Raw genomic sequence first — 23321 nt, 5'->3', positions numbered from 1 at the left:
CTGAAATGGTGTCTTGTTCGGTCTCCTTGGGTCTTGGAGAGCGGCTCTGGATCAAATTAAAGCTGGCAAATACAGCGGCCTCTCCTTCATATATTTCTCCCTTCAGATCTTGTCCATGTGCTTTTCCATACTCTCGTCTTGTGTAAAATCTTTGACCTGCTTAAAGGGGTAGTTCACCCAAAAATGAGACTTCTGACAATTTACTCACACTCATATTGTTATAAACCTGTTAAACTCAAGAAGGTATCCAAATAAGTGATTCACATGGTTCACTGGTCTACTAAATATCAAAAGTAGAATATTCCTTGAATTACGCATGCAATAAACCAAATAAAGAAGACGCAGATATCAGCTCCTTTGAAATGATCCGTTTATTGAGTTGGTTTTACATCGATTTGGTTCTGTGGTACAAAACACTGCTGGTTAGTGAGATATCTCCACCAAACAACAACCAAATCAGCTGAATACACAACCAAAGCTTTACAACACAACCACAATGCACCATCTTTCTTTTATTTTGCTCTTCCAGTTTAAACATACACTCACACATGCACACTTTGTATGAGTGCTTTTAAATGAAATTAAATGGCTTCACCACCAATAAATATCCTAGTATAAAAATGCAATTGTAATAATTTTATTATCAAAAAATTAAACAAAAATCATAAAAGATAGCAAAGGCACTGAACAAAAAAAAATAAAATAAAAAATACCTTGGCAGTCCAGGTTTTTCAAACTGATACCAAACCCCCAAAAAAGATTATGGCATTGACCAACAAAAGTAATTAACCATAATAAAATAATGCATAAATAACATAATACTAATATCCAGTCAAGTTTTCCTCTATGCTGACTTTTGACTAAAATGCACCAGGTATTTCCAGTTTGGCTAAAAGCATGTTTGCATTTGATTTGCAATGGCCGCCTCTCTTATAATCTCAGTTATGATGGCACTATGGTTAGCAATGGCACATTTGAGTGTATGCTCAACTTTGTCCTAAAGTATTAAGACAAATAAGGTTGATAGTGAATATCTTGACACCAAATATTGGGTCAGATCAGCGAGGCGGCTTTTGGGATTTCTAACACATCAAATGACCCTGATAAAACTGCAGTAGTTGTGATCAATCGTCTGTCTTTTCATTAGCATAAGCACTGCATGTTTGCACTGAAAACCTGTAGAGACCAGGAGAGATCGTTGATTATACGCACAACGTCCTTCTGTAAGGTAAATCAATAATAATGATATTTTGGAGAATCAAAAACAGAAGCGCAATAACATAAAAATACTAACATAGTATAATTTGATCACTGAATCCAGTTGACAATACGATGCAATACAGAAATGCAGTACGATAAGATACACATTAGGTGTGTCTACAATATCTACCCAGAACCTCATTGGAACAAAATGCCTCCCATTATTTTTCAGTTGCGAAATGTATTTTTTTTCCATTCATGCTGATAGCATCTCTTTACTCTTGTAATGTCTGACATTTCTACCCATAAACACCTTCTTTGGTACAAAATACGTCCCTTATCCTTTCATCTACTTTCTTCATCTTACGTTTCTACACTTGCACTAGTCTTTCTCTTCATATGCAGCAAAATACAAAGCTACATCGTACTTTCCAGTGAATAATTCTATGTGTCCCTCTTACTGGAAAAGTGTCCTCCATCCATAAAAGCTTTCATGAACACACTTTCTCCTTTTTCTCTACAGCTACTTCACACTTACCTTCTAAAAACATTTAGACAACAGCCTTAGAACTAAAATGATTCGTCTCACGTTCTGCAGGTAGACAACAAACAAAGGACTAAAGATTCTGAAACAATAATCCTTCTGTCCCATTAAACCTACAACACAGGGAAGCTCTCAAGTCCAAACATGCCTCTAAAGAGCCTTTGGAATTTGCTGCCTCATCACAGCTTTAAAACTAATCGTTCTCCTTGTTTTTTTAACCCTAACGCGAGTGATTTGGGCTATCAAAGTTCAACAGAGAACCAATAATCCGTTATTCTTAGAGCTGAGCAATTATGATCCCTAAGTATCAACAGATAAAGACTGGGAGAGACAATGTTCCTACAGTCAAAAACCTTTGGAAATAGTCAAACAAGCTTGTCTTCTCCTGAAACATTCTTTAGAGCTGAGCTTGTGTCTGACAATTCTACCTTGTGTTAAACCTTGTTATGGTGAAGTTGTCCAGAAACCCCAAACAGTCACCTAACCCAATCAAGAAACCACAAGAGTATCATTCCAGAGAAACACACGCTTCATGCACACATGTTCCTGTCAGGACTCAATCAGAAACAACCAATCTCAAGGTGATCTCAGACTTCTTCCTCTTCTTGAATAATGACCTGCAAAGCACCAGTCTCGTTAGTTGTGGGGCAAATTTAACCTTGCAGTCAAGTAGTTTTGTAGGGTAGGCTTTGTGTTCAGAGGTCCTGGGGCTCTTCTAAGCATTCAATACAAACTTAAAAATAAAATAAAATAATACAAATTAATAAAACGCTGTTTTGATCACAGCTTCCTCTGGCATTTCTCTCCACCTTAAGGAAATGACATTCATAATTTAATTTGAATTAAATAAACCAAACAAACAAAAAGGCACTTCTATAAGTCCATAGATATGATTCTACTTATTGGATCAATATGATTTTGATCGTTACATATGCAGTTTAAATGACATACCAAGAAAGAAAAATAATTATATATGTCAGTTCCAATCAAGGACAAAGAGAGATTTGAGTTTTCTTATTCTTCCAGTTCTGCTAGACCACACCAGTTTTATATCACTAAATCTACCAAAAATATTAATAAATAATACACAACAACAGTTCATTTGGAGCAAGACCCTGGTTTCTTTTTTTTTTTTTTGGAAGTAAAGACCACAAACGACATGTGCTCTGTGAGAGTTTTAAGGTGCTTGATAAACTCCGACTGGCTCTTATTTTTGTTTCATCAAGGCTGCTGTTACATGATGCCTTATTATGATGCTAACTCACCTTTTACTTAATATGTAAACATTTAGTTTCATTTCTTGCCTGTAGGGGGATAATGTCACGGAGTACCAACTTAACGTTTTACTTACTTCAAAACCTTAAATCCCCCAAGGCTGCAGTTCCCCAAGTTGTATTTGATACAAATTTTGAATATGTATAATAAAATAGGGTATAAGATAGGGTATGATTAGGGTTAAGGGTTGGGAGTTAGGTTTAAGGTTTGGTTGTACACAACCTCCAATATCATCCCATTGAAAAGGGACTCACATTCATAGAATCCCAGTTTTGCACTGGTCGTCAACAACATGCCAAACAAACACCTTCCACTTGTTCCTCCTCCATTCTTTCTAGGCCCCTTTCCCTATGACAAGTTGTTGCTGATGTCCAGGGCTTGTTGGTACACCTGAGTCATATCATCAAGATCTCCTAAGAGAGAGAAGCTGCTGTTATCCCCTGGAGAGCCCTGTGTTCCTCGACTGAATTTACCGCTATGTAGGGGAGGAGCTGCCTGGAGACCCTTAAAGTTGGCCAGCTGAAGAAGGTTTTCCGCAGACACACAGCCTCTGATGTTGGGGCGGGTTCTGGGTTGGGGCCAGTCCGCCATGCTGAAGGAACTGTTGGTGATGGTGTCGCTATCCTCCCTTACAATGCTGGATGGGCGACTCTGACTGCGGGATAAACCTGAATCGCCAGGTGCTGGTTCCCCAAGGACACTCATAGGAGGAGCGCCGCTATACGTAGAATACTTCCCGTTGCGTTTCAAGATGCCTTTTCTACCAACCGCTCGCTTTGGTGGTGAGCTGGCGGCGAGAGGTGTAATGTTGCCACCTAGCAGGTCAGAGGACTCACTGCGCTCTGGGGAAGAATAGTACCCTGATTCCCGTTGTTGGTTGTTCTTTAGGATTCCCTTCTTAGGAAGGATGGAAATCGTCTTGGTAGGAGAGTCGCCTGTTAGCCTCTGCTCCTCTTCGTCCTCTTCACCCTCAGGCCCAGATTCCTTCTCTGGGGTTTCTGGGGACTCTATCTCCTCCAGACTTGGAGAGCGTTGCTCTTCAGAGGTTCTTGTCTTCAGGATGCCCTTTGGTCTCTTGAGGCCCAGGTTGTCCTCTCCATTACAGTGGGACACTCCAACATCATTCTCTTTCTTGGACTTTTTGGGTCGTTGACGGACAAGCAGGAATGGTTCGGACCGGATGGGTTTAGTGGGTCGTGGCTCAGTCCGGTTCTGCCAGTCAATGAGACGAGCCAGCATGGGCGAGCCAGCATCCCTTTGCGATTCACAGTCACACACACTGGTCTTCCATCCCCAGTTCACCCACCAGTGATTGGCGATGTCTTCAACCGTGGCCCGCCGCTCAGGGTTGACCATCAGCATCCAACGGATCAGACCACGGGCATCTAAACAAAAGACCAAGCCAGCTTCTTGTTTAGCATAATTGGAGACAAGTGTACTCGAATATATATTTCTCTATAGAAAAGTCATTCTAAACATAAAGAATTGAATAGTTCCAGTACCTGATGACTGGGATGGTTCTCGATACTCTCCATTGCTGATTTGCCGAATAAGATTTTTGTGGTCCCCTCCATCAAACGGCATACTGCCATAGACCAGCGTATACAGCAACACCCCAAGAGCCCAGCTGTCCACCTACAAATAATGGATGGCATTGATGTCACCTGACTCTAAAACAACATTGAGTTACTGCTAAATGTTGAATAAACAACACTTCAGACGTCCTGAAGACATCATACGGAGGGGTGATAGAAATCATTTGACAAGACTGAGTTAGTTAGACTGCAAGAATCTATTTATAGCATGACTTTTTGGACTTTTTAGGAAAGTAATTGGACACTCCAGCAAGCTTCAGATGGTACCAGTCTCCCACTTTTGCTGGTTTCATGGTGTTTTTTTAGCGTCAACGGCACGCTACAGGGGTTGGACAATGAAACTGAAACACTGGCCAATGTTGGAGGTTTCACATCTGTATGCCTGGCGGCCAATCTTCAGAGTGAAGCACGGGTGGATCAGTGATGGTTTGAGCTCCAATATCATGACAATCCTGATTGTATTTGATGGACACGACACTGCCGAGGACTACCAAACCCTTCTGGAGGATCATGAGCACCTGATGCTCATACCGTGTATCAGCATGATCATGCACCAACACACACAGCAAGACTTGTGACAGAAGGGTTTGATGAAGATGAAAGTGACGTTGAACATCTCCCATGGTCTGCACAGTCACCAGATCTGAATATTATTGAGGTGTTTTGGAGGAGCGAGTCCACCAGCATCATATAGTGACCTGGACACTGTTCTGGAAGAGGAACAGCTCATAATCCCTCTGGTCACTATGAAGGACTTCTATCTGTCAATTGGTGCTGTATTTGGATGCAAAATGAGGCCCTCACCATTCTAACAAATTATTGTGTTGTAAAACCAGGTGTTTCAGTTTCATTGGCCAACCCCTGTATATGCTATCAGTCAGTTTTGAAGCATTCTACTACACAACACATCACCTTGAGCAGGCATTTAAGCAAGTCCCGTGGAGGGTAACGGGAAAGGACAAGGTATGCAGGCTAGAAATTTCATGACCTCCCCAACAGTCTGAATAGTTTTCCAGGTCCTTGAGTTCTCAGTTTACCGGAAATCACTTGTGGACCTGAGTGATTGCGGTCACCATGGCAAGAGACTTCATTGATTTAATTGATTGCAAGGTTTGGCTTTTGGATTACGTCCTCTACATTGTAGTGTTTTCTCTACCCCTGAGGAAAATTGCAGTAAATTATTGCATGCTACAGTCTATAAAGTACACTGAACTACATCTATCTTAAAATACCCTGGGCAGTATACCACAAGAGAGACACATGTAAAGCTCTAAGAACCTTTTAACTCTGACCCAGGATTGACATGTATAATCAGAGATACTTGGAGAAAGAAACTCCAGCTGTGCTCCATGTTCAGTAGGGAAGCACAAGCGTGTGTTTGCCTGATCCTAGGGGTTTGTGGAAGGATAATCCCATCAAAGAACAGAACGAAGCTTCACTAACCACACAGACTGTCTCTGATAGATCACAGCCGCTCACAGTGGATTTCACACGCTAACATAATGAAACTGTGGGGTGTTTCATTTACGATGATGCAAACCTTAAGGGTTTATGCCTGTGCATCACGTCATGCAGGCCTGTAGTAAACCATTCCAGCATGTTATTATGACCCTGGAAAAAAGTTCAACATAAAGAGCAGCTTTTGTAGCTTTCTTTATCTGAGCATGGCTCACCTCTGGACCATGGTATGGTCTGCCGTTGACGATCTCTGGGGACGCGTACAGTGGACTACCACAGAAGGTCTGGAGGAGCTTGTCTTTATGATACAGGTTGGACAACCCAAAATCAGCAATCTGTATGAACAACAAACAAGTTGTTCTGTTTTAGAGAACCAGAGCAGCTAAAATACAATTTTTCTGGTTTAGTATGTGTTTTTTTCATTCAACGTTCTGCTCATGTTTCATGAATGAAGCCCATAATTTTTTTCATTTTTAAGTTCACAATTACATTTAAATCCTACTGAAAACAGGACAATGTTTCAGGACATACCTAACTTAAACAACGTTCTCACCTTTATGTTACCGTTTTCATCCAGTAGCACATTTTCCAGTTTCAGGTCCCGATGAACAACACCATTCTGTAAAGAAAACGTCAGAATACATTTTAGAGATTGGAGATAATATCGTCATAGCCAACAGAATACGACCATTTAACCACTGACAACTGTTCCACAAACACTATCTCTAATTACAGTTGTGTCCAGACACCAGCTCTTGATTGGAACATGATTGTGCAGTTAGTGTTTCCTTCAAAGTAACAAACAGCATTTGGATAACTGAATTACAGCACACCCGGAAACCCAGTCACAAGTGGTTTGGGATCTGAGAGAGTTCATTACAGATGTCTGATGACCATGAAAGAAGCATGTGTTCAGCATGCACAGCTTTTAGCAGATGGACTATAAATTGACGGTTTAACAGACTGCTTTCTTGTGTTGTCTGACGGACCCCACCCGAAAATCCCCCCACATTGTGGTTGCCTATGGTGATGATGACACATTACCCTCCCCTCTGGTGTCTGGAAGCTCCCCTGCCCTGAAATATGACATCACGTCATCTTCAGCTGCAAACCAGCCCACCCAATGCACATCCATGGAGACCTTGATTGACTCTAGGCAGTGCATCAGTGGGGGCACAGGACTGTCTCATTTGTTAGATGTGATGCAAAACTCCGGCTAGGTTTCAAAACTTAGTGATCTGCCTAATTAGACAGTATTTTAATAAGGTATGTGAATGCAGTAATGCAAAAAAATTGCTTTACAGTACAGTACTTACAGTATACTTACAGTGTACTTACCTAGAAAGCACTGGCTAATATAAGGTAAGTACATGGAACAGGGGTAGGTTCAGGGTTAGTACTAGTTATTACCCAGTAATTGTAGTAACTAAAATAAGTACATAGTATTTACATGGGCAACTGGACTGTAAAAGGAAGCGTTACCATATTTTTATGCTTAGCTTTGCATCTAGATTATTTAAAACTCTTAAAATGAAAAGAAAGGGCCTGATTGTAAGAAACTGGAAAGACCCTTTTCACGGAAATGTACAGTTGGCTGGTTTATTACTCCATCGACAGCTCTGCTAAAAGCTGAAATGTGTGACCCATGATGCAAAGCTGTTTCACATCAGTTGTCTGTTCCAAGATTCCTCCCAAACTTACAAGAGCCAAAGATAATAGACTCGCACTGCACAGCCCGATTTCATCGAATAACTGCGCGTGCAGCTCTGCAGGAACCCTGATGACACATGAGGCTCTCTTTGGAAGGAGAAAGGGATTGAGAAAGAGATAGAGTGGAAACGAGAGAGATTCGTACCTTGTGGCAGTAGTGCACAGCAGATACAATCTGCCTGAAGAAGTGTCGGGTCTCTCTCTCAGTCAGGCGTCTGCGTTCGCTGATGTAGTCATAGAGTTCGCCTTTACTGGCGTATTCCATGACGATCACTATCTTGTCCTTATTTTCAAACACTATAAAAGAAAACATCATCATGTTGAAAATCTGAGCACATATCTATATATATTTATATATACACACACATATGAAATGCATTATAAAATGTATTTTTGTATATGTATATTATTTACAATAAAGAAGATTTATTTAGAGGCCTCAGTAATTGACCAGCAGGTTATCGTGAGCCATGTGTAGTTTAAGCAAAGGCTTCAATATGGAGGCGTCCAGTCAAAAATAAAATGTACGGTGGCGCACTGGCGCCTTGTTTCTTCAAAATGCAACCCACAATGAAAACGTACAAGTAAAAAAACTACAGGATGCATAACATTGAAAATAGTTTTGTAGTGGCCAGTCCAGAAAGTTCATCAAGTCACAGCAGAATCCACTAACGACCAGGAGAAGCCGAAAAATCCAAAGGAACAAACACAGCAAATTACAGTCCGACACAGCAGAAAGTGGCTGTTTCTGCAAAACCCCAAAAATCCTCGTACGGATCACCCCACCCAAGCATTTGGCGCTGCCGCCGGCTCCTGTCACACGTCCAGAATCGGTTCTCATCTTTTTACAGAATCTCTTGCGTCCGCCACCGCTTTCCACAGAACAGCAAGGAATGTGAGAGCAAGGCCTTCTGGGATTGTGCAAATACAGTTTATAGAGAGAGGGTAACAGAGTTAACATATTTACCATGTCAAAGACAGTAAATCACAGTCTTCTCAAAGTGCTAAATATTGAAGCTCAGCGACAAATTCTACAGTCATGTGAGAAAATCTATCTGACAAATACAGTGTGGCCTGTAGGAAAGGAAAGTCCCAAATGAGATCTCAAACATCTTAACTGTTTCTCCGAGATCACAATGAAGTCGAATGCAAACTAGTTTCTAAAATTCGCATCCGAAATTTTTGTATGTTAAAAAATAAATACGACCTACCCCTATGTCAATCACGCTTACACACTGCCTCCAAAACTTTCGTCCATCATAAAAAGATTTGGATCGGGGTTCGATTTTCTGCATTTTTGGCTTCTGTAGCAAGCATTTTGAATGGTGTTTTGACAATAGAGCGTCACAGTCCCGCCCACAGCACAAGAGAGCGTCGGTAAACTTCCTATTCATTTCTCTCAATGACATTTTGTAAAATCCATATCTAAAGAGAATTAGAGCATGTCTGAGGATAACCAGCTACGGCTGAACTCATAAAAGCATATCATTTCGAGTGAAAAAAACGAAGAGAAAATCCAAAAAAGTCAAGAGCACAAGCCTGTGTACTTATTTTCATTTCCGAGCAAAGGAACTACTCCTCCCATAAACCACCACGCCTCACTAAAGTCGACTGAAGCCACCGTGAAAGAGCCTTTTGAGAGACTTTCAAATCTGACGACGGCCACGTGAACTTTTTCCTCCAGTGAATTTTATATAGTGAATGTGCAGGGAAACTCCTTTTCCTCGATTTACTGAAGCAGCTCCACATGCTAAAACATTGAGCACCTGGCTCGCTCATAGGCTGTGCTACGGCAACTACTGAACATCCAATGGCGTGGGCGTCTCTGAGGTGCGACCAATGAACTTAGCCCTACGTCATTACACGATCTTCAGTCTTCACGCGCCTTCACAGGGTTTCAGACACGTTACACGACTTCCACCAATCAGATGTATTACTGTGGGATTGTGGGATTGTTCAGGATTGTGGGTAATGAAGTACTTATCCAAGACGTCGCGAATTAAAGGCATTTGGTTAGTGCCCCATGAACTTTTGGCGTTTATATGAGTATAATATACAATCGCTTAGTACAGCCATAGCTGGTTTAAAGTCTATGTTTGGTTACGTTTTTATGGCTTATATCTCAAATGTCAATGGAGAAATTGTATTGAACTCTTACTTCCGGGCGGGACTGTGATGCTCTATTGACCCTTCGCGTGGGGCTTGATTGACAGGTAATCTGACCAATCATACTTCGCCATCCGCCATTTTGTCCGACTAAGCAGTCAGGAGAGATAGAAGATTTGCTTGGGAGGATTTGAACTTGAAAAACGAAGTGTACTGACGCCTTTCCGCGGTTAAAACTACATTCAATCTTATGTTCATTCATGTTAATTTGACTGATCATAAGTATCGAAAAGTAACCTGGCAGTCTCCTCTCTGCTCCGCGATGTATTTTTCACTGCGTGAGAACATGGTGTGCGTGTGAGAGCGGCATAGCTTGTCGGACATAGCGACAGTAACTAAGGGGGGCGGGTCTTTGCGAAGGGTCAATTAAGAGCCACCGAATCACGAATAAGAAAATTGCGGACTCAGTGTGCAAGGACTTTAACAGTTTATTTCGACAGTACACTGTAGACATTCTACTAAATTTACCACTATATGTCAACTAACTCTAATTAGAGTATTAGTTGACTGTCTGTTTAATATCTGGTAACACTTATATGTCCCCTACTGACTACAAGTAACATTACAAGTACATGTTACCTTATTCTACAAACCCTAACCTAGCAGTGAGTCAACTAATCCTCTAAAGAGAGTTAGTTCACGTGTAATTTCAAATGAATGAGAGTTAGTTGACTATAGTAGATGCAAAGTTACTTATAGATAGTAGAATGTCTAAAGTGGACTATTGAAATAGTATAACCAAAACAACACCACAGTAATTTAAAATGAGCTCAAAATTGCCAAACAAGTCTGAAGTCAGAGACCTCAATATGAGCTTGAGTTTTATTGTCTTACATGTATGTCAACACAGTTGTCTCAGTTGTGTGGAATTTGAGGAGAAACAATTGACACACTTTTAATACTTAAACCATAGCTCTAAATCTCCTGAGCAATTAAAGAGCAACCTCGGAGTAATAAAATGTTCCTCTGGGAAAGTTCACGCTGCTAAACGGGTACAAAAGCAATTCACATTCATTCCTCTATCCGAAAATTTCCACGACCAGCCCAAACCCATAAACATAATTTAACATGGCAAGATTAAATTAAAGGAGAAAGACACTCTGACACTGGAGCAATGAAAGACAAAGCCAGACACAAGAAAAAAATGATTCTCTGGAGACTCATTTAAAGCTGGTAACTCAAGAGACTCGTTTAAAGAGGTGTTCTCCCTTCTTTGGGTCGAGCCAACCACAACACAGGCGGAGTCATGACACAGAACAAAGATGAATACGGCAACTCAAAAATAAACTGCCCTATAAACCCAGACGGACTTTGAGCGGAAAACCGCCGAGTCAGCGAGCCGAGAGCTCGCCAGGCCCGCCGTGGCACAGAATCAGCAGAAGAAACCAGACGTCTTTAGAAATCATCAACACAGGGCTTCTCTGGAGATCTTAACCATTGAAACACATGCTGGTCAGGAATGGGGAGGGTCATATTCACTGAGGCTGATCTAGTTTCACTGAAATATTATTGCATGGATAAAACAAAACTGTCCTTCACAACACATGCCTATTATTAGTCAATGAAAGATTACTATGATTCATTAGAAATGTACGTTATATTCATTGTTAAGTTTGAGTGGATTAATGGGTAGACAACCAGTAGATAAACAGATGGACAGGAAGACAGACAGACAGATAGATAGATAGATAGATAGATAGATAGATAGATAGATAGATAGATAGATAGATAGATAGATAGATAGATAGATAGATAGATAGATAGATAGATAGATAGATAGATAGATAGACAGACAGACAGACAAATACCTTCATATATAGAGATGATATGTGGGTGGCGAAGAGACGACATGATCTCGATTTCTCGTCGAATGTGAACCATGTCCTGTTCATCTTTAATCTTTTCCTTCTTGATAGACTTGATGGCAACCTGAAGAGAAAAATAGTTTTATTGTTTCAAATATTATTCATAATATGTTAGAACCTCAAGTAATTTACATGTTATTTTATGTAGTTGTCCACTCCGAATCGTGGGAGTCTGTCTATCTCTATTCAAATCTCTATTTAAAAAAAAAAAATTACCAAGAATTGTGCAGCTCTACACACAATTGAGAATTTTTGGGAAAAAAACTCCATTGCACAAGCCTCAAATCGGGCCGCGCCCCCCCCTACTTGTCGAGCGGGTGCAAATCAAGCCCAAAATGGAGCTTAAAATCTTCAAGCGCGTGGCCAGCATAAGCCACAGTTTTATGGCTTTTTGTTTGAGCATGTGCACTAACCACTGAAATAAAAACACTCTATTCTTGAATGTCAGAAAAACACCTGAGTAGATTCTTCAGACGGAAAGGTGCAATCATCCCATCACAGACACACACACAGAATTATCCCATAAACACATCTCAACTGAGCATATTTTCAGCCTCTTGCCGTGTAATTTTCCTGATGTTTTTTTGGAAAATGAGGGTGCAGTGTTTGGAAGCGGAATGAAAGCTCTCTCGTGTGTTTATTCAGCTCTCATGGGCCCTCGATGTGACCATCACATGACCTAGACACACTCGAACAGGAGATAAGATGTGGCCAGAGAGGAGATGCCCTGCTCACTGCCTGATGGATGATGTCATCACCAGGAGAGAAGAGGAAATGTTTTCCTGTCTATTTCTGTTCTATCTCTTACCCCCAGGCGTGTGCTACACGTCCATTTAAAGAGCAAAGTGAACAATGAGTCAGCCGATGATAGACCTTCATTGGAAAAAAGGAAGTCCTTTGTCAATTCTGTTTGTTTTGTGATGTCATTCACATTGACAGGCCCCAAACGGTCACTAAAACAGGTCTATCATAGAGCAGTGTCTTCACATTAATGGCGAGCATGCAGGCAAATCTCTGCTTTTCTCGGAGAAACCAAAACCACATGTTTCTGAGGAGCTGAAGGTAAATCAGTGACTATATCCATAAAAGGAAAGCCCTAGCGCAATGCTTCAAAACTGATTATGTGGAATAAAAAGACATAAACAAATCCAGAAACCAGGGCCCGTTCTCTAAAAGCAGAATGGGCAAGTCCCGCTCTTTATTGGAAAGCCATCACGGACTGTTTTCCATGAGCTCATGAAGTTATGTGCAGTTGAAGGTATTCACCTCCCGCCAGGTCCGCTGGAGACGCCAGGAATACTAATGTCGCAGTTTGTTCATACGCAGCAGGAGCGAGAGTTTAAAATAATCTCCAGGAAGAGAAAAAAAGACCCAACTTCCCCGTGAGGTAGAAACAGGATTCCGACCAGTCGAGCTTTTTATTTGTTTATCTGTGTGCAAGCCAAATGAACAGAATACAGGATCAATAAAAGTGCGGACTAGTTTTTGCATTTCATTAATAAAGTTTGCAAAAGGTTAGAGAACCTAAAACCGCTCAGAAATACGACATAACACTCATGCTGGGTAAGTCATTTCATTAAATAAACTGTCTCTGTCTCCTACAACCGCTAGAGGCCACCAGCTTCCTATGAAAACACTACAGCGAACATAACTATCATGACTTTTGAAGGTCTCACTGACCCTGGATCAGAATTTAGAGTTGCATTTCTATCATGCTGTTTTGGCCCCCGTACAGGATATTAATTTTCCACAACGCTTTCATTTCCTGCTCAAGATGGACTTTAAAATGTTTGTCTACTTGACTTGTCAGTGACCTTTCGCCTGCAGACGGACAAACACACACACATGATGGACATGTGACCGATTCATCACACCGTGGAAGGAATGTTCACCGTTATGATCTGTGGACATCCGATCTTGTTTGTGCATTCAGATAGACACAAATGCAATGCAAACACATACAGAACTGACCTCATACGTGCGAGAGCTCACACACACATGCTGTCTGTCTGTCTGCTCGGGTCATTATGCTGAATCAGGCTGGTAAAGCCATAAAGAAGAAATATGTTGTGCAATTTCTTCGGTTATCTGTGTCATAGGAGAAGAGGTCAAGAACTGGATTGTAGCATTTATCAACAGTCAGAACTTTGAGTTTGTACGTGATAATAACAGATTATCATGGCAGATTATCAATAAACATTACGTTCAGCAACAACTGAGAGGCACAAAACTAAATATGGAGATTGATCTTACATAACTCATTTAGTGAAGATCACGAATGAATCGCACATTTTCGTTGCAATTAATTGTACCTAACGTTAAAGTTTTTAATATGTTTGCCAAACGCATTACACTTTCAGATATGCAAGTTTGATTAAAGAAAAAGAAGCATTAACAATGCAAGCTAAAACCCACAAATGTTTCTATGTACACAGTTGTTGCGTTATTCAGTGCTATTCATAACACAATGCAAGTTGTGAACACATTCGCAAAACAAACATTGTTGCGCTAGAAAATCAGAATACCCTCATAACTCAATGCAAATATGAAAAGTAAATTTAGGGCCCGTCCACACGAAGACGTGTTTCGCTGTATACGTATAAATTTTTTTTATCGTATTGGCGTATCGTCCACACGGATCCACCGTTTTGGGAGAGTGAAACCGCTATTTTTTAAAACCGGGTACCAAAGTGGATAAATCTGAAAACGACACCCTTGCGGTTTCGTGTGTACAGCCAATCCGTATATTTTGTGAAACGATGATGTCATCACGATGATGTTGGCTGCATCACACGCCATATTCGTCTTCTTCTTCTTGGTTCGTATACAGCACGAATGCGCATGCTCAAAGTCTTCTTCTCCGTGTATAGTGTATATCTGTGACAGAATTACAGCGCCCCATACTGGTCTGGCATATATACTACACCGTTTTCATTCGGTTTCAGTGGTTTCGTGTGTACGCAGATATTTCTTGAGACGATGCCGTGTTTACGGGGTTTTTTTTTTTTGAACGACGAAAAAAAAAACGGATAGGGAACGCACCGGGTTCGTGTGACGTGGCCTTAATGCGGCATTTTATTTTGATGTTTAAACATTCTATTCATGAGGCAATATGTGAACGCGAACGCTTCACAGTATGCAAGCCCAATTTAAAATTTTGCGCTGCAAAATGTGTCAGAACACAATAATAAAAAATAAAAAAACCTGTGTACCTTTTGCATTTTCTGTTTTTCGCATACAGTCGACACGGATCAGCGAAAACTATTTAAAAAACACTGTCTTCCGCTGCCAGGCCAGTAGTTGGCGATGTCACTTTGTATAGAAACAGTACGCGCCTATAGACTGAACACGTAATACGTATGCACATGACATCACGGTTCACAAATTTACATTTCTGTAGTTTCTACTCGGTCTCATTTTCAAAAACTTGCCCTTAGAAACTTTTAGTTTGCCCTTTTTAGTTTTCAAAAGTTTGCATTTTCATTCCCCCAAAATGCAGTTGTGCAAATTAACGGCCAAAACCCATAAAAAGTTTTCTGGTTTTAGTTGAAAAACAGTGTCGTATAAACGGCTCCTAAGTCATACAGGTTTTAAACAACATGAGGGTGATTAAAAGATTGCAGAAATTTAATTTTTGAGTGAACTATCACTTTTAATGTATGATGTATGAAATATAATGTAAGAAAAAGTGTGCAGTGTGATTTTTCTTTCCTATGTGTGTAGGCCTGTCTTAAGATTGTGGTTTCAAATGTTTAGTCTCTGTGAGCAGTTATCAGCGGTTTCTATGTCTGTTATCCATACGTCTGCGCTATAACTCTTTACAGATAGTGCGTCCGGCTGGTTAACAGTTTTTCTGATTAATTCCTGCTAAGAACACTAAACTGGTGCCAGAAAACAACACCGTATGTCTCTCTGAGTGACTTTATGTTTATGGGCCCACAAACACGCATGACAAATTATGTTTTACCATGCGTCTGAGTTTGAGGTAAATGAAAAAACATGTATGTGTGTGCGCACCATTTTATTTTTAGGTATTTTAGAGTGCGCTCATACATTCTTCTAGCCTGCCAACACTCGGCACACTGCCCACCGATACACTCAGACCTGTGCGTGTGTGACTGTGTTGTGAAATAGCCTGAACTGTAAATTATTAAACTAAAAGAAGGCTATATATCTGCTTACAGCTCATAAAAGCCACCAACAATATTGTTGCCATGGAAATATACATGACTAGCGGGTGTTTCGACTGCTAGGTCAAACCTCAAGAATGGGGTCTATTCGCAGATAAAAAAAAAAAAAACGATGCTAAATGCTAATAACAAAACACAAGTAAACAAACAGTCATTCTTAGTTAGTTTCCAATACAAACAATCAAACTCTACAGTAATTTAGCACAAATTCAATCACTTGGTTGAAGCTAGTTAAATCAGTCAGAGATGCTAACACTCAAAACCATAAACAAATCTACTCAGGGTGAAAGAACTAGCTACAACAACATGGTTTGTGCTGAACACAAGAAGATAATGTCAAGAACGCTGGGGTCCGAACAAAACTAGACCCCCTTGACTATCATTGAATGGACTAAAAAGTTTTTCAAAATAGCTTTTGTTCTCCACAAGAAGAAAGGGTTGGGATGACATAAGGGTGAGAAAACAATGACAGAATCTTCATTTTTGGGTGAACTTTAGCAGAATAGAAAGATTTCATTGCTTCCAGCAGCTGTTCTGGGTTCTGCGGTGACCGAGCCGCAATGTTAAACAACAACCAATGCCACGTGCCGCAGCGTGCCGAATGAATCCGGTATGTCTGATTAATGAACAAGCGGACACTTAAGCCCTGCCTGACCTCGATGACCACAGCATAACTTACCAACTAGGTCAGTTCCTAGGTCAACTATGCTGGTCCATTAGTGACCCCAAAATCATAACTCAAGGTCTTTAACACATAGGTCACTTATAGTGAGCAGTCAGCCGTGACCTTTGAACCCAACTGCAATGGAAACTGTCAATTGTTTGAAGAGTGATACGTTTAATGGGGACCATTAAAGCAACTTTACACAGGATTTAAAGCATCTGCTCTTGCACCACTGAACGCGTGCGGAGCACACTCGTGGATGGACTTCCCATGAGATGGGCTGAAACGAGCCAAACACAACATCGGATTATTATAGTTTTAGCTGACACCCTAAATGACAAAATACAGCCGGCCCAAGAAACAGGCCAGTGCTGCACATTTCCCAAATGATTCATTGATTCAAAATTTCAATGACTGGTGTATCATGGCATTCCCATAATTGAGTATCTTGCAGGAGAATAGCTATGACATTAGACTGACTGATTTAGCAGACGCTCACCTCTCTTCCAGAATGGCGCTCGATGGCCTTCTTGACTTTGCCGTACGTTCCTCTCCCCAGGGTCTCCAGCAGCTCGTATCGATGCTTTAGGTTGTGTTTGTGATGATGTTTCTTCACACCAGAGCTGCTGCGTTTTACCTCACCGGGGCCCTCAGGGGCCTCCGCCACCACTGAGGGGCCCGACGGGTCACCTGGCCTTTGTGTCTCCATCATGCGGGAGGATACCTCCCTCTGTTTAAATATCTTGACTAAATGCTTTGAAAATATTGATAATATAAAACCTAATTAATATACCAATTAGCATAAAAATAAATAAATAAATTACAATGCAAAGATATTAACTAATTTATGATTGTCAATAATGACTCATATTTTAATGAGGTGTCTATCTATTCTACTCATAGCCAGCTATGGCAGGCTATGTAAAGAAAAATAATATTCCTAGTTTAATTATGAACGATAAAACCAGGTTCAGTATGGATTAAAAACGTACTAAAAAGGCATATTATTAAAAAAGAATCCAATGAACATGCGCCAAGTGGTTTCTATGGCACTTATAAAACTGCTACAATGTGTCATTCACAATTAGAACGACAAAGTATCTATTGTGCTCTATTCTATTATGACGCGATCTATACCATTATGACGTTTCCTACTCCGTTATGACGTGTTCTCTTTCCCGTGGCGCGTTCGATCATGATTTCTCCGTTATTCCTTTGTTTCAATCTACCGCAGAAAATCTCAGGCGAGAAAGCAGCGACCACGCCGGCGTTCTGGACGTAAATCACCCTCATTCTGGCCTCTGATCCGCCGTGGTGTCAGACAGCTCGGTTCTGGTGCCGGAGACCCGTGACATGAGGCTCGGTGTGCGGGGATCGGACGGAAGGATGTGCTGCGGTCTCGTGTCTGCTGTGGCCATGATTCGGTGTGTTCGGCCCGTCTCTCCTCCTGGTGTCCTGATCTGATTCTTTCTCTCTCTGTCCTTCAGGCTGAGAAACACACTGAATAAAGACGGAGGGGGCGGAGTCACTGCTGGCAGTGTGTGTGTGTGTGTGTGTGTGTGTGTATCTCTCTCTCTCTCTCTCTGAATGTGCATTACTCTGATTTTTGCTGATTTTCGGATTCTGCTTCACTAGAGTGAAAATAGAACGGTAAATGCCATTTTTTTAATAACCATCAAATAGGCTTTTAATTCAAGCCAAGCCTGTATGGATTTTAAAATAGGCTATTTGAATTAATAAAAACGACACACGCATGTTGTGTTTTCATGTTTTATGTGGACTTTCCATAGATATATTGTATTCTACCCCTAAACCTACTCATCACGCAAAACTTTCTGCATTTTTTAATTTTCCAAAAACATCCCTCAGTATGATTTATAAGCTGTTTTCCTCATGAGGACCAAAAAAATGTCCCCACAAGGACAAGGATTTTGGATATTGCCATCTTTGTGGGGCCACAGCATATATTTGTACCTTTTATATCTTAATTTTAAGTATTTGGTGAGTTTTTGCCTTATAGGCGACAATATGACACATTAACATAATTTGCATAGAAGCTGTTTTGCTCCTTTGTTCAGCATGATCACATTCATTTGAATATCAGTCATGCAAAGGTCTAAAAGCAAAGGTCCATTGTGTTTCATAACTCACATAAAGCAGGAAAGATGCATCCATCTTTGTTCATGTGCCAAATATTGCCACATGTCCTGAATTATGACCGTCATAAATACACCAGTCTGGTTGAACTGAAATACCAAGCTGAGAAACAGTCCAGACACAGTTCAGGTGTTCTTGACTGCAGAAAGCATCACACACAGTCTGAAACCTCACACACACTGCACATTCCACCTCAGCCAATCAACTCTGTTTTCCTTTGTTTGCTTCTGTTTGGATCCAGAACGGCGTGATTTAGCCACTGATTGGTGGAGTGGAAGTTTGAGTCAAACAGACTCCAGACTGTTTGATCTGGAGAGCACTGGGAATCTGGACCGTCCTGTGTTGTGGTGAGAGGTCAGGCAGCGGACTTCAGGCTCCAACAGTAACTGTGTGCATGTGTGTTGCTCTAAGATTTGCATCTCAGATGAAACTTGGCCTTAGATCACCCTGGAATCAGGTATCATGGCAGTCGAACTGCCCTCTAGTGGTGGAAATGCATGTGTGGGTCACACACAGCTATTCAGGTCAGCAGTGCCAGAGCATCATGGGTTTCAATATATCAAACCAATCAGTGGACCATCCAAATGTTTGATTCAACAAGACCTGAGTTCGAATTTGTGCCTTTGTTTTGCTAAGGCCTTACAAGTGCTAGGCATACATGTTTGTCTATTCTAAAGTCTATTTAAATACCACTCTAGTGATTGAGAGAAAAAAATTATGTAACAAAAATTTTAAACTAAAGGCCCGCTGAATTATTCACATAGCACCTCCTTGATCCTTAGACATGTTATGGTTTCATTTTTCTCTTGGACATCAAACACAGATTTGTTTTAAGATGTTTCATTCAGGTATTTGAAGCCCCTCAGGCATCTGGCAGAGTTTTCGCCGCAACTATTTCAAGTTCGGCACAGAGACATTCCCTACACTCACCAAATTAAAAACAGCAGGAACCACGGAGGACAAAGAAAGATGAGAGAGAGAGAGAGAGCGACCGAGAGAGAGAGAGAGGTGGCCATAGAGAAACACAGATAACAGAATGCTATATTACAGTTTTTCTCCATTGGTTTGGCTCATTTCTTGAAACAGAAATAACATTCTCATAACTCTAAGATCATTTGGCAAAACAGTTTTACAGTTCAGCACAACACTATAGCTCACTTGCAAACGCTTATATGTCTCCCAAAACGGTTCACTCATGCTTCAAAATTAAATCCATTTCTCATATAAAGAGTCAGTGCCACCAAAATGGCAAAGATCCTTCTCAAATGCTTTGGCTCATTTCTTGAAACAGACCGGACGTTCTCAACACTCTTGGTGCTTTTGCCAAAATAACGTGGATGGTTCGGCACAACACCATGGTTCATCTGCAAAAGCTCATACCTCACTCAAAACAGTTCACTCATGTGGCAAAACTAAATTTCCTTCTCATTTAACCAGTCAGTGCCCCCAAAATGCTTAGTCCCTTTGGCATTGTGTAAGCACTGCAAGTCAAAATATTTAGATGTTTTGTCACTATGGCAGAGGACCATTGAACTATCCCTCATGTCCACCTTTCAGTCTTAGCCCAGTCCTTCATTGACAATGGTTACTGTACTGTTTTTTGTCTAGCTAACAGAATACAATTGTGTATAAAACTACTTTTTTTGGGGGGGGGGGGGGGGTTTAGGGCAAGAGTATACAGATACATATATAGACAGACAGACAGATGGGTGGATAGACAGACGGACAGGCAGACAGACAGATAGATGGATAGCTAGATAGATGGATGGATAGATGGACAGACAGACAGATGGACGGACGGACGGATGGACAGATATATAGATAGATAGACAGACAGACAGACAGACAGACAGACAGACAGACAGACAGACAGACAGATAGATAGATAGATAGATAGATAGATAGATAGATAGATAGATAGATAGATAGATAGATAGATAGATAGATAGATAGATAGATAGATAGATAGATAGATAGATAGATAGATAGATATACTGTATTGTAGGATAGAGTTCCCAGTCTAGTATGCTTCAGTTGTATATTGATTTATTAAATAAATATCCATTTAAACCCAGACATTGATATGTGCAAACTGTTCAGTGTTAAACTGTGTATACTGCACACACACTAGGCTCAGACTTGGTTTCCATTAAACGGAGAAAAATGGGATTTTGTTTTATTGACGATCACTGAGAAATGGTCTATTATTAAAATGCAAAAAACATTTATTATTTTCAAGGTGAAAATGATTCATTTGCCTCGATCCACGCCGAAACAAAACGTCTAAATGTCACGTTTTTAATGAAGCAGCCTAAATGGTCCACTTTGGAAAACGTGTAGGTGTCACGGTTTAACCCCCTCAAACGTAAAACTTACACGTTTGCGTTAACACGCTCCAGTGGAGAGATACCCATGTTGACCTATTCTACACGCAATCGCCTCTGCCATAACGACCTATTGGTTTTCATTAAACCAAGAAAAATAATTTTGTTCTATTGATGATCACTGAAAAATGGTCTATTATTTAAAATGCAAAAAAACATTTATTATTTTCAAGGTAAAAAAGGATTCATTTGCCTTGATCCACGCCGAAGAAAACGTCTAAATGTCACGTTTTAAATGAAGCAGCTTAATGAGTAAAATGTCTATTTTTCCGGCGTCCCCCAGCTCCTCGTTTGAGCAAAAGGTACGCTAAAACAACGTATTACATCGACGTTAAGCCGCGTTAACCTTGTTAACCATAACCTTTTAAGTACTCGACCTAGTTCCGTTGTTTAGCAACGGGAAGAAACTCCTGTAACTTCAGTGCCCAACCCGATATCACAAGAGTCCACTTTGGAAAACGTGTAGATGTCACGGTTTAACTGTTATAGTTTAAACTCAAAACCATAAATAGGGCTATACTGCCCTCTTGTGTCAAATTATATTTTCATATTTATTTTTCGAACAAACAAAACCAAATCTGCAATAAAAACCTATCCAATAAACCCTTGAACTCAACAGCTTCAGTGACTCAGTTGATTTTGGCTTTAATCAAGAAGACATGAGTTCAAATCCCATTCTTGCTTATGTTAAATTGTTGTGATTATATCAAACAAAGTGGCCAAAACAACATTTCTCCAGCCGAAAAGATGTGAAATAATCACGTTGGTCCACTTTGGAAAATGAGATGTCACGGTTTCACCCCCTCAAACGTGAAACGTACACTTAAACTGAAACGTAAACTTATCATAACGACCTTTTATGAACAATAAACGCAGCTTCCGGGTGGACGGTCTGTTGTTCACACAGCCATCAGTAAACAACAGACCGTCCACCCGGAAGCTGCGTTTATTGTTGCTGGTGATTTTAATCATTCAAACTTAAAGTCAGTGCTACCAAAATTTCAGCAGCATGTTTCCTGTCACACCAGAGGAAACAAAACTTTAGACCATGTTTACACAAACATGGCTGGAGCTTACGTCGTGACACCCCTCCCCCACCTGGGACAGTCAGACCACATTTCTTTGTTTCTCACGCCCAAGTATGTACCTCTCATCAATCGTCTGAAGCCATCAGTGAAGACCATTAAGGTGTGGCCTGCGGGGGCAGATTTCTCACTCCAGGAAAGGTTTCTACACACTGACTGGAGTATGTTTGCTTCTCAAGCCACTAGTGACTCTCACACGGACATTGACTGTTACACCTCCTCTGTATTGGATTATATTAATACCACCATTGACAGTGTTACAACCCAGAAGCAGATCACCACATAACCAAATCAAAAATCATGGATGAACAGGGAAGTACGACTCCTACTAAAGACACGCAACACTGCCTTCAGATCAGGAGATGCACAAGCCTATAGCACTTCCAGAGCAAATCTGAAAAGGGCCATCAAAAAGGCCAAGCACTGCTACAAGCTTAAGATAGAGGGTCACTTTTCCAACGCTGACCCTCGACGCATGTGGCAGGGCATTAAGACCATCAGTGACTACAAACCCATTCACTCCACCATCCAACTGGATGCCAACTTCCTGAACGAGCTAAATGACTTTTATGCTCGCTTTGAAAGAGACAACAGAGAAACTGTCACCAAGCTCAAATCTACAGCAGACCACCCGCCAATCACACTCTCCTCCACAGATGTCTGCAATGCACTGAGCAGGATCAGCGTGCACAAGGCTGCTGGACCAGACAACATCCCTGGACGCGTACTCAGGGCATGTGCGGAGCAGCTCTCTGTGGTTTTTACAGACATTTTCAACCTGTCTCTTGCCCAAGCAGCTGTACCAACATGCTTTAAATGCACTTCCATTGTGCCAGTGCCAAAACACTTCAGCCCGAAGTGCCTTAACGACTACCGCCCTGTAGCACTCACACCCATCGTAATGAAGTGCTTTGAGCGGCTGGTCCTGGCACACCTAAAGGACTCTCTACCATCCACATTAGACTCACATCAGTTTGCCTACCGTAGCAATAGGAGCACAGAGGATGCAATTTCCATGACACTGCACT

General features: G+C 41.0%; 1 protein-coding gene across 1 annotated transcript; it reads right to left on the bottom strand.

The window, feature by feature from the left end:
* Positions 1–353: 353 nt before the first annotated feature.
* Positions 354–18168, bottom strand: nuak1b (NUAK family, SNF1-like kinase, 1b). Its single transcript, XM_039669529.2, has 7 exons — positions 17167–18168; positions 11757–11877; positions 7928–8079; positions 6626–6691; positions 6288–6407; positions 4522–4654; positions 354–4404 (listed from the first exon to the last, which is right to left on the bottom strand). The coding sequence occupies exons 1-7, from the start codon at positions 17377–17379 to the stop codon at positions 3368–3370; spliced, it is 1842 nt and encodes a 613-aa protein (XP_039525463.1). The 5' UTR covers positions 17380–18168; the 3' UTR covers positions 354–3367.
* Positions 18169–23321: the final 5153 nt, after the last annotated feature.

Source organism: Pimephales promelas, chromosome 25, assembly GCF_988280905.1.
Source record: "Pimephales promelas chromosome 25, fPimPro1.hap1.1, whole genome shotgun sequence".
NCBI lineage: Eukaryota > Metazoa > Chordata > Actinopteri > Cypriniformes > Leuciscidae > Pimephales > Pimephales promelas.
This window is presented reverse-complemented; position numbering and strand designations above follow the sequence as displayed.

Excerpts from the sequence above, each read along its gene's own strand:
- nuak1b (XM_039669529.2), bottom strand. The coding sequence starts at position 17,379 with ATGATGGAGACACAAAGGCCAGGTGACCCGTCGGGCCCCTCAGTGGTG. Across the intron at positions 6,692-7,927 it reads CTGTGCACTACTGCCACAAG|AATGGTGTTGTTCATCGGGA; the intron begins GTACGAATCTCT and ends TTTTCTTTACAG. Across the intron at positions 4,405-4,521 it reads AGAACCATCCCAGTCATCAG|ATGCCCGTGGTCTGATCCGT; the intron begins GTACTGGAACTA and ends TCTTTTGTTTAG.